General features: G+C 40.6%; 1 protein-coding gene across 3 annotated transcripts in view; it reads right to left on the reverse strand.

Annotated features, from left to right (window-relative positions):
* The window catches only part of KDM1A (lysine demethylase 1A), a 63,208-nt gene that overhangs the window by 11,430 nt on the left and 37,013 nt on the right, over positions 1 to 14,765 (reverse strand). For 2 of the 3 annotated variants that reach the window (XM_068969385.1, XM_068969383.1), the window contains 5 exons: positions 14,565 to 14,646; positions 11,399 to 11,493; positions 1,841 to 1,983; positions 1,372 to 1,462; positions 211 to 345 (listed from right to left, as the gene is read on the reverse strand). In XM_068969385.1, coding sequence (XP_068825486.1) covers positions 211 to 345; positions 1,372 to 1,462; positions 1,841 to 1,983; positions 11,399 to 11,493; positions 14,565 to 14,646 — 546 coding nt within the window. Of the gene's footprint in view, positions 1 to 210; positions 346 to 1,371; positions 1,463 to 1,840; positions 1,984 to 5,046; positions 5,059 to 11,398; positions 11,494 to 14,564; positions 14,647 to 14,765 lie in introns of all 3 variants that reach the window. The other variant, XM_068969384.1, reaches the window with a different exon arrangement.

Below are 14,765 nucleotides of genomic sequence, written 5' to 3' on the forward strand. Positions count from 1 at the left end.
GTAAGCTAAAGGATGATACTGTGAAAACAAGGTAGAAATTCTGCACAAAGAGCAGACGAAACTAACCCATGACGTCCCCAGGGCTCCTGTGTACCAAACCCCTTCTTACTATTCTAGCATCTGTGACTGGCTAATGGCCAAAATCTCCCAGATCTATACTATCACTTAGGATTCCAAATAAAATCAGCGAGGCATGTATGTATATCATACCTTACACAGGGCAGTTAGATCCCTGTGTTTGCTTTTCACTAAGAACTCAGCAGTGATATCTCTGGGTGGTTTGACTTCAGATGCTTCTTTGTATTGCTGATGGAGTTCTTTAATTTTCTCTTTTAAATTTACCATCTAAGAGAGAAAAATACAAATTTGACATTGCAGACAGTGATATAATTCATCACCAAAGCATGTACTTTGGCTCCTCCCCTAAACTGCTATTATACCAAAACAGGGTTACACTGCTACATCTGTGGAATTAAGTACCTCTTCCAAATGATGATATTTAAAACAGGAAAAAATCCTACATGGCTCAACACAGAGGCATCACATCACTATCAGATAGGCAGGATTGACTCTGTCTTCCAAAACAAATGGAAGAACCAGGAGTATCCCATTAATAGAAACACTGTCCCCCAAATAAAAATTAATTCAAACTTTAACTACCAGGCAAAAGAAACTGTGACCAATCAAACACAGTTTTAGGAAACAAATTATCATGATTTGTTTTTTAAAAACGTAAACGGTCAAACCATCACATCAAGAACGTTAAGGAACCATTCCCAATGTCAGTTCTTCCAGGTTTCGGAGGGAAGGTTAAAGCCTGAAACTAGGAGCGCCGCATCAGCTCGGCCGTCGGCCCTCTGCCACGCTTCTCGCGTCCTCCACACCACAGCTCGTGAAGGTGGTGTGCCAGAGACCTCTTCATTTGACAAGATGAAGACATGAAGCACAGTCAAAGAGGGAGGCCAAGAGCCTAGCCAAAAGATGCCCCCAGATTCTGTAATTATAAAGCCCCCAAGTTTGCAGCCGGCAGGATGGGGAGAAACAAACAGTTTCCCAGTCTGGAGCTGGGGCTCTGGAAGGTGAAATACACAAGGGCCCCCTATTCGTACCACTGAGGAATATCCTCATACTGGTACCTCAAGTGAAATCCTTAGGCCAGAGAACTATGATCCTGGCTACTGACATGATGTCTTCATCAGTGGGAACTTGACCCCAGCACAGCTGATCTCCCTTCCATCCTAGACTCCAGCAGACAGCACTAGACCAGCTTTGCAACAGTCAAAGGCAATCTGTCACAGGAAAGATCTATTTCTCCCAGCAACAATTACCAATGTCATACTGAAAGACTGACAGATAAAAACAGAATTTTACCTTATTAAGAAGTTCCTTCAGTTCCTCCTGAGTTTTCACTATCTTCTTCCAATGTTCAATCTGCTCATCTTTGACATGCTTTTCTTGTAACCTGAAGAGACAATATATGTGCTCTGCTAGCACAGCTACCAGTGCTGTGTAAGACAGGTGCCCATCCGAAACATTTGATGGTATCAAGGCCCACTAAAATTTCTAACACTTTGGAATAAGAAAGTTAGCTCATGGCAAATTATTTTCTAGGTTATATTAAATACAATCAATTCAATACCTTAAAAGATAATGAATTTTACAATTGAGAGAGCCTTAAGGATCATGTATGGGCTTATTTTAAAAAGCTTTATTTTTAGATTTAACTATCCATGAAAATAAGTGAGAACTAGCTCAAATAAGACTTAATGGAAACTTAAAACACTACCCAGCAATCTATAAACGAAATCCACAATACAATAAGCAGTATCAAAGTACTTACTGAATGACAACTTCCAATGCCTGGCCAAGGGACACAGGCTTATTATTGAGGACGTTGAAGTCCAGTTGATGACTAAGGTAAGATGTAGCTTCTAGCAACCGGTTAAACTCTTGCTCTACCATTTCATCTTTCTCTTTAGGAACCTGAAAATTCGAAGTAGGGCAGAGTTGGTCCTTACAAGACTAAACATAACCATCCATGAAAACACAAATGCTCTACACTTTAAAAGATCAAAATATGTATCTCAAAGGAGAAACCTTTGAGGACAATGATTCAAACTATCTTTTCTATGAAGTGGTTAATTCCATTAAATGAGATATGAAATGTTTCAGCCCAGATATTCCCTATTCTCATGATTTTGCCCTCAGAGCTGGAACTCCACCTCTATGAACAGCCACAGGATTCACACTGGCGGTGAGTGAAATCATGTGGAGCACAAGGTGCCCTGGAGCTGACATGCACTGAGATACGGGGGCTGACATGCAGACAACACACGGGAAAGGTCCTGGAGAACAAAGACTGTCAACACACCCAAGCACCTTGTAAATAAGGGCAGGATGAAAAAAATAAGAGCAACAAGGTATCTGCTTCCCCTCTAAGATAACAATTGCAGGTAGGAGTAGTGAAGAGAGAAGTGAAATTCATGGCTATTAATAAGAACACAACAGCATCTTAATTCTCCGAGTACTAGTGTTTTACGGCACCAATTAAATTCAAGGATGAATGTCCAATCTCTTAAGACTACAAGTAACTGAGGTACCAAGTCTGGCTCACTACTGTGGGGGAAGAGAACAGATTGCAAAGCAGATCATTAAGCTGCAAGATCATGCTCCTAAATCCCTGCTGTGGCCCTGCCTAGCGATGCCATCAGTTAGCTGACACGAATCCCTCTGCTAATGCTCAATTCAGCCCCAAAGTAAACTGTATCTTCAGTTCCACTGCTGAATTCATGGGGACAGTGAGAAGAAGAAAGTATATCTAAGGAAAGCATCTCTTGCCATAATAAGTTAGGGATGGGAAATGGGTTTCAAAATTTGGAATTTCACTTTACAATCAACCTAAAATTGGTAATAAGGAACAAAACATGAAAGTTCTAATAATCACTAGGGTAAGGAAGAACAGAGGTAACTATTATGGACCAGACCATCACAGTGAAACGTTGCTTCTCATTTGAAACACCTTCACTTTTGCCCTTCACAATTAAACAGATGATTTCAAAGCACTAGCCTCTGCCCTCTCAAAACTGACTCAATCAAAATATTTTAAAGCATTAAGTTCTAAAAGATCACACATGGAAAACATCAGGAAATCTTTATGAATTAGAGAATCCCCCTGAGCCTAAGAAATAGATACCTGAGAGAATCTTCTGGTTTATGTTGAGAAACAAGGCTGTGAATCAGGCTCTGGAGTTTGGTACCATCTATGTATCAGGGTGGTACCTGGGACTTGGGTGGATCAAAGACATCTGACCTACCCATTCAATCCCACAGCCAAAGAGAGGAGCTCTTGGTGACATCCCTACTTGTTCTGTTTTCACAGCTATCAGAGCTGATGGAAGTGATCTTCTTGTCAGGAATTTCATTTACTTTCCCATCAGTTACTTTTCCTCATTGACATGATACAGTGAAGGTCAGTTCGGTTCAGTTCGGTCGCTCAGTCGTGTCCGACTCTTTGCGACCCCATGAATCGCAGCACGCCAGGCCTCCCTGTCCAACTCCCGGAGTTCACCCAAACTCATGTCCATCAAGTCGGTGATGCCATCCAGCCATCTCATCCTCTCTTGTCCCCTTCTCCTCCTGACCCCAATCCCTCCCAGCATCAGAGTCTTTTCCAATGAGTCAACTCTTTGCATCAGGTGGCCAAAGTACTGGAGTTTCAGCTTTAGCATCAGTGCTTCCAAAGAACACCCAGGACTGATCTCCTTTAGAATGGACTGGTTGGATCTCCTTGCAGTGCAAGGGACTCTCAAGAGTCTTCTCCAACACCACAGTTCAAAAGCATCAATTCTTCGGCGCTCAGCTTTCTTCACAGTCCAACTCTCACATCCATACATGACCACTGAAAAAACCATAGCCTTGACTAGATGGACCTTTGTTGGCGAAGTAATGTCTCTGCTTTTGAATGTGCTATCTAGGTTGGTCATAACTTTCCTTCCAAGGAGTAAGCGTCTTTTAATTTCATGGCTGCAATCGCTATCTGCAGTGATTTTGGAGCCCCCCAAAATAAAGTCTGCCACAGTTTCCACTGTTTCCCCATCTATTTGCCATGAAGTGATGGGACTGGATGCCATGATTTTATTTTTCTGAATGTTGAGCTTTAAGCCAACTTTTTCAGTCTCCTCTTTCACGTTCATCAAGAGGCTGTTTAGTTCCTCTTCACTTTCTGCCATAAGGGTCATATACAGAGAAGCTCAAAGCAAAGCTGAAATTTTGCTTGGTGTTAATTCCCTCAATGATGTTATAAAAGATGATTCTAAAAACTCTAAATCTGGTGCTCCTTTAAAAAGGAAACAATTACGTTTTCAATATGAAACCTTCGTATTTATGAAATCTTAACTGATCACAGATGCAATGTGAAGGACTGCTTTTCCTGGAGTATAAATGGTGATATTTCTATACATGGCTTCTAAAATGCCTAGCAAGAGGATGCTATAGCAGAGGGGGGCCAGATCACATATGCCACTACGACAGGGCAGAATGTGCCAATACATATGTGTGCAAATGGTACTGATTAAAGCTCTTCCAGTGCCAACTGTATGGCTTGCTTTAGACAAGCTTTAATCTTTGCAGCTAGAGTGACAGTCACATAGGGAAGTTCATACTGAAAAAGTACGCAGCACTTCAAGGCTCAGTAACTGGGGTCCAGGGTGCGTGGTAGAGAAATATTTAAAGGGACACTGTCAAGGTTAGAGGGACCAAATTTGACCTTTTTCTTCCCTCTGTTTGCTGAGCAGCCCACTTGATTCATTACACTTTCCCCTTTAGCCCACCCACATCACCACAAAAAACTTGACTTTTTACATGCGCTTTCAATGACAAAAACTCAAATGGCACCAGTCCAACATATAGGCGCAACTCTACAACAACAAACCAGTGTGAATGTATGATGGAGAGGATCTTTGGAAGCGAAAGATTTAAGTTTCAAGCTTTGAATGGGTTATTGTAAACAGTGAGGAAAATGACTTGAAAAATTATGAAAAAAAATACCTTGACAGTGTCCTTTTAACCAGTGCAGCAGAGAGAGAAATAAACTGTAAATAACAGCCCAACAGCCACGTCAAGTTTAGTTTTGTAAGACAGCTGTAAAATCAAGGCTTTAAACACACAGCATGACAGAAGCATTGTTAGCTCAGAAGCTGCAACCACCAGAGAAATAAGGAACAGACTGTACAGAGACTAAAACGGGAAAGTCAAGGCATAGAAATGGGCAAAAGAAAGGCACTTTTGGTGGTGGTGGAGGGTTAGGGAGGTCAAGGGAGATGGTGTCATAAAGCAGAGAATAAAGCAAAATTCAATAAAAGAGAAAAAGAAAAACACTGGACAGTAACAAGAACAATACAGAATCAAACAAACAAACACCAAACCAAAAGCTCACCGCCACATCTGATCGACACCAGAATGGCATGACAACAGCGCTAGCGCACCTCTCTAACTCAGGGCTCCCGTCAACAGTGAGGCCCCACCCAGCATCTGCTAGCTAAGCAGTTATAGGGATGTTGGCAGTGAGACCAGGGATACCTTTGATACCTGGATTGTCTTCCCATTAATTTAAAAATTCCACTTTGAAATTAAAGAAATTATTTGGAAAACAGTAAATAAAATATTTGTCCATTAGGAAATTAATATTGACTGGGAGAAAACCAAAATGTATTTTTGATGTATTTAAACCTTGAATTTGTTTCTAAAATTAAGCTAATTACATATGTTCCAGTTGACCCAGACAATGAAAAGAATTTTAGCAGCTGACTACCTTACGCACTCCTTAAATACTGTTACATGTCATTTCTTTCCTTTTGGTGAGAACCCTTGAACTCTGTTAGTTTCACAAATTATGAAAGGATGTTGACATATTGGCGGTCTTTAAATACAAGTCTCAATAATTTTAATTTGACCATTCTATTCTAGATTCTTAGTTACATTCTGAGAAAGGAACTTAGCAAATGACTACCAGCGTTATTAGCAGCATGTCTGATGGCAGCTGGATTTCTGTATTACACCCCAGTGAGAACACAAAACAACAAACTATGTACTCTTTTGGGAAAGAATCACTGATACATTTTCTAGCAAAGAATCAAACAAAAAGGCTTATCACTTGAAACAGATTTTACGATTCTTCAAAACCATTTATTTCTCTACAAAAGTCTCCAAATAAACGGTTCCTTTAAGATGAAAAATTTGGTGAGTCTCACTCCTGTAAATGGATTATAATCCTGACTGTTTTGGTCCTGTAGATTATATGGAGCATCCCTGAACATGGTCATGGGTTGGGGAGACCATGTGACTGGCCCATGCAGAATAAATTTTGGGAAAGCCAAGCAACTTTTTGGACAGGGTCCCTGATTCTGCAAGAAGTCATCGCAAAGAAAAGACAGCTCTTAGTTCTATCTCTGGTTGCATTCTATCATCACAAGCTTGGTAGGTCTTCAGAAACACTGCCCATCTGTCACACTTCTAGTCTGCATAAGTTCTCTAGCAGCAGAGCAAAAATGGAGTTAAGGTACACCTAGGTTCAGGTACTTAAAAGTTCTGACATTTAGCAAGAGAAATCCTCAGGAAAAAGTAACACCCTGAAAAAAGTTGTAATGGCCACATCTGGCCAACAGAGGTTACAGCCAATCTCCACCTCTCCCATTTCCATGTACTTCTGTAATTACAATAAAATGAAACATTGGTTCCTTTGGTAAATTGTGGAAGAACTAATTTACATCTGAGGGGTTTCCAACTCAGATTCTGAAATAGCTAAGGGAAATGACAGATAGCTGTTGACCCTAAAGGGAGAATAAGGCAAGGGGAATATCCTTAATCTAAATATTGGGTAGGCCAAAAAGTTCATTCAGGTTTTTCTGTAACACCGTACAAAAACCCAAATGAACTTTTTGGCCAACTCAATAAAATTCAATGTGATTCTATAAATGGAGATTGCTGCCTCCCTCCCCCTTTAACTCATAAGGTATTAGGGGATGTAAATAACTGACTTTCCTAGAGTAGGGACTAAGCCATATGGAGACGGAACACATGGCATGTCTAAGGAGTACACTCTAGCAATTTCTAGCACATACGTGCTCAGTAAATTCTTGTTAAATGAATAAATTAATATAGTTTGGAAAAGTCAAGTCACTATTGTAACTATATTTGAGGGGAAAATAACTATTTTGCAACTTCAAAAACATTAAAGGAGGAGGGCATGAGATTTTTACATAAAAAGCAGAGACTGGCAGTCATGATTTTCAAGGGTAGAGAAAGACTGCCTTAAAGATACCAAAGATGTTTCCAAAAAGGATGATGAAAACTGAAAAGGCCAAGACACCTGTGTCAAAAGTATAATAACCTAGACACCACTCTATATGAACACAACGGGATACCTGGTAAGTTACAGTAGGTACTGAGTGTACCCAATCAATGGTATTTATAAGAAGCCTGGTATGCATTACCTTTCAAGAGTTATCTTTCTTCCTCTGAGCCATTCCCAAGCAGAAAATCAGGATCTGTTTCTCCAAGTGGTAACTGAGCCTTTGGATCTCACTTGATAGTAACAACACATACACACATACACACCCCTCTCTCTTACTACACTCATGACTCAAAAAAAGCTGAAAACAAAACTAGAATCTAAAGCCCTTGAGTTACTAGCTGGTGTATAGGAGATGCAGAAAACACTCAGCCATTTCTCTAGTATACCCCACAATCCAGCTTTTCAGACCTCCCACTGGTGACTCCCAAAATGCTACTGAAAACATGAATTACCCTATTTTCCAACCTTATCCATTCAAAACTAATTACAGCATAATTCAGAGTATGACTCCATCATCAATTAACGATGACAATGAGCAGGGCAGCTGCTTCATTAGCTCTGACTGTTTTTATAGGCTTGGAAGATACTTCTATTAGTTCAACATCCTAGCTGCCAGTGCAAGACCAGAGAGAACGGACAGGCAAGCTCTGTCAGGGATTCTTGTGACTGTGATTAAAACAATAACAAGGTAATGTTACAAAAACTACTTACTACATGATTTTTTTCCTACAGCAGCAAAATGCCTGGATATGGTAATATGTTCCTAAGACAACACTGTTGTTTAGTCACTAAGTCATGTCTGAGTCTTGGCAATCCCGTGGACTATAGCCTGCCAGGTCCTTCTGTCCATGGGACTTCTCAGTCAAGAATACTGGAGTAGGTTCCCATTTCCTTCTCCAGGAGATCTTCACAACTCAAGAGACTGAGCTTACATCTCCTGCACTGTCAGGTGGGTTCTTTACCACTGAGTCACCAGGGAGGCCCTTAAGACAATATTACAAGTGGTTTATATAACTGAGTTTGCTGCTGCCCTTGTACAGGATGAAATAATTAATTTCTGTATACTAACAAAAGAACCATCTAACTACCCTCTTTTCCACTGACACTATACAGAGAGAATGGAGCAACACATCCTGTTTTGTACAACAGTTTACTAAAGAAAAAGCAATGGCTGAGTATCATCATTCTAGGTGGGCCTCCTTAGAGTAACAATTAAAATAAGTTCTTTTAATAAAAGAAGGAGACTCAGCTGATGCAGTCACACTGACAGAACTGCACACCTCTCCTGCCCCAGCCTTCCCTGGACTCTCAGCCAGGCAGAACAGAATTAAACACCCGGGGAAGTGGGATGGATTGGGACACTGGAATTGACATATATACACAACTATGTATAAAGTAGATAACTAGTCAGAACCAACTGTATAGCAAAGGGAACTCTACTCGGTGCTCTGCGGTGACCTAAATGGGAAGGAAATCCAAAAGAGGAGATATATGCCCACTTGTGGCTGATTCACCCTGCCGCACAGCAGAAACTAACACAGCACTGTAAAGCGACTATAGACCATTTTTAAAGTTTAAAAAAAAAAAAAAGCTAAAACACCAGACAAGAGACCTGACTCTACAATTTATTGACTATGGTGATGTCAGGCAAACGTGTGTGCTTTAGATTCTTCCCCTGCAAAATGAGGAAACGAAGCAACTGAGTGAGATTCCTTAGATTTCTAAAGCCATGAAACATATCTGAATATAAGTTAATCTGGCTATAAGCCAAAACCCAGTCTGCTAGTCAATAGGTATCCATTCCTCCTCTGAGCTAGATTACTGGGAACAGCAAGATACAGAAACATTAATAGGGCAAGCAGAACTCAAAGCTACAAAGAAATTCTTTCCCCAAATTTAACAATGCCTAAAGAATCCTCCGTACTATTTAGCTGCATTACCAAATACAAACCAACCAAGAAAAATTCTATAAAGATCAGACTTGAACGACAACAAAATGCTGAAAACCACACACCAGCTTAACGACTGTTTACTCGAATGCTACTCAAAGAGCTGGTCCTGGTGAGATCAGGAGCTTATGCCAGAACATAAACTAAAGCAACATTTCTTTCACTGAGAAAAAAGTCCTGCTACCAAAGCCATCTGAACTAACACTGTGGTTAAAAGGATGCAGTTTATTTACATTCTGGCACAAGATCTCTCTCTCATCCCATATTAGTAACCGACAGCTCACGAACCGGCAGCTGGCTGCAGGCCACACCTGAGTGAACGCTGCTGTTCTATGGGATTCCCTGGTGGCTCAGATGGTAAAGACTCTGCCTCTAATGCAGGAGACCTGGGCTTCATCCCTGGGTTGGGACGATTCCCCTGGAGAAGGGCATTTATTTGGAAACAAATGTTTTTTAAAATGTTTTACAGCTTATCTAATACCACAAAATCAGACCATTCCTCTGGATATCTCTACTAGGGGAAAAAAACTCACATTTTACTGTTAGAAAGACTAAATGAACCTGTTCTACATTCAGGAAAGTCAAAAGAAAAAGATAGTGTCTCAAAGATCAGTGATAATCTTTGGCTTGGATTCCATTACTTCTTGAGGATATAATATCAACTTCAAAGACCTTGCTTCCGTAATTCAATTCTCTGAATTATTGTCTATCTACATAAAACATCTATCTGGTCATGTTACTTCCCCCGCTCTCAACAAGACTGGATAGATGGAACTAGACTGGAAAAATGGGAGCCTATTATAGGACTCTTTCTACATTTGTATATGTGTGAAAATTTGTGTACAAGTCCCACCAGACTGTAGTGGCTTATATGGCAGGGATTGTCTTATTCATCTCTACATTTTTTTTTAAACAGGTCTTTGCAAGTAATAGAAGTTCACAGAATTGCTGAATTAATGTCTACTTCATCTTTTTCTATTTTATTGTTAGAAGGCTGCTTGCCCTTTTCCCTCACCCCCAGAAAAGCCCTGGAAGTAAATTTGGATCCAGAATGGTGGGGATGGGAACCAAAGCATTCCTTGAAAGTCTGTACTTCTCTGATATGAACCCTATAAAAAAGTCCTTTCCTAAAGGTAGACAGTAAAAGGCGAGGATGTCCCATAGGACCTATGATAAAAAATTCTAGAGCTGGAATATTACCACTTTCAATAACAGGAGCTACACTGCCATACACATAGCAAACCTTCTCTTCCTTGAAATATAAAGGTGATAACGTGTTTATATCCTGAGAACTAGAGTCTCTTTTACTCCTAACAGGGGAGCTGGCAAAACTGCCATTGAAAACAAACTTTTGAGTTTCACAGGCCCCTAAAAATTAGAACTGACATATAACCTATCAAGCAGTTGTTAAAATACTCCTACTCTCCCATATTAAACATCACTTTCAGGTTACTGCCATGCTAACTATAGGAAGCTCCTATCTGGGCTTCCCTGGTGCTCAGTGTATTCGATCCCTGAGTTGGGAAGATCTCTTGGAGAAGGAAATGGCAACCCACTCCAGTATTCCTGCCTGGGAAATCCCACGGACTGGCAGGCTACAGTCTATCAGGTTGCAAAAAGTTGGATGTGACTTAGTGACTAAACAACAACAACAAATGCCTCTGATAAACAAATACTTTAACCTACCTAAGCATCAATTTAGTATTACCATTCACTATTAGCCCATCAAAAACCTGACCCTATGAACATAAAACTGAAATCATGAAGAGCACACAAAGCTAAAGCACATGATGGGAGGCACAATACAAAGAAGTGAAGAATCAGGTGGTCAATTCTACAGGTCTCTTAGGGTATAGGTGGCCACAGCCAAATAAAAAAATTAATCACTTGACTAGCCTAACTTTCATTAAGTATTTAAGCACCTAAGCAGCTATTATAACTCCTCCCTATATAGCTCAGAGTTAAGAATCTGAATAAAGCCACATTATTTCTACCCTCAGTTCATATTTGTATGTGTGTATATTCATCCACATATTTCCCCAAAATTGTTTTCAACTGAACCAAAGAAATTGTATGAAGTTGTTTGCTGTCAACTTACAGCTTGTCCGTTCGCTTCATAAAGTGGGCATTTTTGCTTGATCTTGGCCAGTTCCATATTTACTTGTTTGCTGACCACAGCCATGGGATTCCCTCCTAGAAAAAACTCCAACAATTAAATTCACATACCTTATGAAAAGGGAACAAAAACTTCAAAGCAAAAATATTTTCACTCAAATTTTAAAATATTAAAGCTTAGGGTATGTGAATTAATACCAAAAAAATGCCCAAAGTAAAAGAAATACATAAGTAAGCGTGAAGAAGAAAGCAAACCACAGTGTGTGTGTGCTCAGTCACTCAACCCGGTACCAAAAATCAGTAACATCACAGACCAGGCACGCCTGATGCCAATACAGGCTGGAATGTGAGAAAGTGGGGAAGACCACCAGACCACTCGGGTGTGGCCTAGATCCAATCCCTTATGACTATACAGTGGAAGTGAGAAATAGATTTAAGGGACGAGATCTGATAGAGTGCCTGATGAACTATGGATGGAGGTTCATGACATTGTACAGGAAGACAGGGATCAAGACCATCCCCATGGAAAAGAAATGCAAAAAAGCAAAATGGCTGTCTGGGGAGGCCTTACAAATAGCTGTGAAAAGAGAAGCGAAAAGCAAAGAAGAAAAGGAAAGATATAAGCATCTGAATGCAGAGTTCCAAAGAATAGCAAGAAGAGATAAGAAAGCCTTCCTCAGCGATCAATGCAAAGAAATAGAGGAAAACAACAGAATGGGAAAGACTAGAGATTTCTGCAAGAAAATTAGAGATACCAAGGGAACATTTCAGGCAAAGATGGGCTCGATAAAGGACAGAAATGGTATGGACCTAACAGAAGCAGAAGATATTAAGAAGAGGTGGCAAGAATACACAGAAGAACTGTACAAAAAAGATCTTCACGACCCAGATGATCACGATGGTGTGATCACTCACCTAGAGCCAGACATCCTAGAATGAGAAGTCAAGTGAGCCTTAGGAAGCATCACTATGAACAAAGCTAGTGGAGGTGATGGAATTCCAGTTGAGCTATTTCAGATCCTGCAAGATGACTCTGTGAAGGTGCTGCACTCAATATGCCAGCAAATTTGGAAAACTCAACAGTGGCCACAGGACTGGAAAAAGTCAGTTTTCATTCCAATCCCAAACAAAGGCAATGCCAAAGAATGCTCAAACTACCACACAATTGCACTCATCTCACACTCTAGTAAAGTAATGCTCAAAATTCTCCAAGCCAGGCTTCAGCAGTACATGAACCGTGAACTTCCAGATGTTCAAGCTGGTTTTAGAAAAGGCAGAGGAAACAAAGATCAAATTGCCAACATCCGCTGGATCATCGAAAAAGCAAGAGAGTTCCAGAAAAAAATCTATTTTTGCTTTATTGACTATGCCAAAGCCTTCGACTGTGTGGATCACAATAAACTGTGGAAAATTCTTCAAGAGATGGGAATACCAGACCACCTGACCTGCCTCTTGAGAAATCTGTATGCAGGTCAGGAAGCAACAGTTAAAACTGGAGATGGAACAATAGACTGGTTCCAAATAGGAAAAGGAGTACGTCAAGGCTGCATATTGTCACCCTGCTTATTTAACTTCTATGCAGAGTACATTATGAGAAACGCTGGGCTGGAAGAAGCACAAGCTGGAATCAAGATTGCTGGGAGAAGTATCAATAACCTCAGATATGCAGATGACACCACCCTTATGGCAGAAAGTGAAGAGGAACTAAACAGCCTCTTGATGAACGTGAAAGAGAGTGAAAAAGTTGGCTTAAAGCTCAACATTCAGAAAAATAAAATCATGGTATCCAGTCCCATCACTTCATGGCAAACAGATGGGGAAACAGTGGAAACTGTGGCAGACTTTATTTCTGGGGGCTCCAAAATCACTGGAGATGGTGACTGCAGCCATGAAATTAAAAGATGCTTCTTCCCTGGAAGGAAAGTTATGACCAACCTAGATAGCACATTCAAAAGCAGAGACATTACTTTGCCAACAAAGAAAGATCCGTCTAGTCAAGGCTATGGGTTTTTCAGTGGTCATGTATGGATGTGAGAGTTGGACTGTGAAGAAAGCTGAGTGCTGAAGAATTGATGCTTTTGAACTGTGCTGTTGGAGAAGACTCTTGAGAGTCCCTTGCACTGCAAGGAGATCTAACCAGTCCATTCTAAAGGAGATCAGTTCTGGGTGTTCTTTGGAAGCACTGATGCTAAAGCTGAAACTCCAATACTTTGGCCACCTGATGCGAAGAGCTGACTCATTGGTAAAGACTCTGATGCTGGGAGGGATTGGGGTCAGGAGGAGAAGGGGACAAGAGAGGATGAGATGGCTGGATGGCATCACCGACTCGATGGACATGAGTTTGGGTGAACTCCGGGAGTTGGTGATGGACAGGGAGGCCTGGCTTGCTGCAGTTCATGGGGTCACAGAGTCAGACACGACTCAGTGACTGAACTGACAGATCCTTCTAGACTTTACATATGTAAAATTAGACACTACATACAAAAGGGTCATAACACAAGCACTGTTTTATAATCATTTTTCAGCTTAGCAATAAATTGTGGACATAATTTCATGTTAATATGGAGCTACAGATTTTTAGCAGGTGGACAGTTCTCACTGAATAACAATTTAATCTTCTAGTCTGCGGTTTCTAACATTCTGTTACAAAACTGAAAATGTTTTGAACACAATATGGTTCACTCGTCTATTTTCTTTAGGTTAATTTCCTAGAACTAGATCTGCCAGGGCAAAATCTACACACATTTTAAATTATGCACATACTGATACATCTTTTCGGAAAACTGTTTGCCAATTTACCTTTCACTAACTCTGAAACCAGGCTTCCCAGCTGGTGTAGTGGTAAAGAATCCACCTGCCAATGCAGGAGACATGAGAGACACAAGTTTGATATCTGGGTGGGGAAGGTCCCCTGGAGAAGGAAATGGCAACCCACGCCACTATTCTTGCCTGGAAAACTCCACAGACAGAAGAACCTTCCAGGTTGTCACAAACAGCTGGACATGACTGAGCGACTGAGCACATACACGTAAGACTAAGAACAGAATCCTAACCGATATATTTAAACCTGAATCTATGACCTTATAAGATCGAACCACTTTGTGAGTCTCAGACCCTGGAATCATAGCACACAACTAGGAACTACTTACCAAGGCCCGTCACCACCATGGCCCCAAGGTCAGCTACATAGTTTCCTTTGCGAAATGTAGCAACTCGCCCACCCACACGATCCTGTTTTTTAAAAATTAAATGGCTAAAATTAATTCTAGTTTAATCATAATAACCTGGCAAAGTACCATCTCAGGCCTCTTTGATAACTTAAAAAGAAAAAGCTGTAGAGTTTACATGAA

This window comes from Capricornis sumatraensis, chromosome 3 (assembly GCF_032405125.1).
Source record: "Capricornis sumatraensis isolate serow.1 chromosome 3, serow.2, whole genome shotgun sequence".
Classification (NCBI taxonomy): Eukaryota; Metazoa; Chordata; class Mammalia; order Artiodactyla; family Bovidae; genus Capricornis; species Capricornis sumatraensis.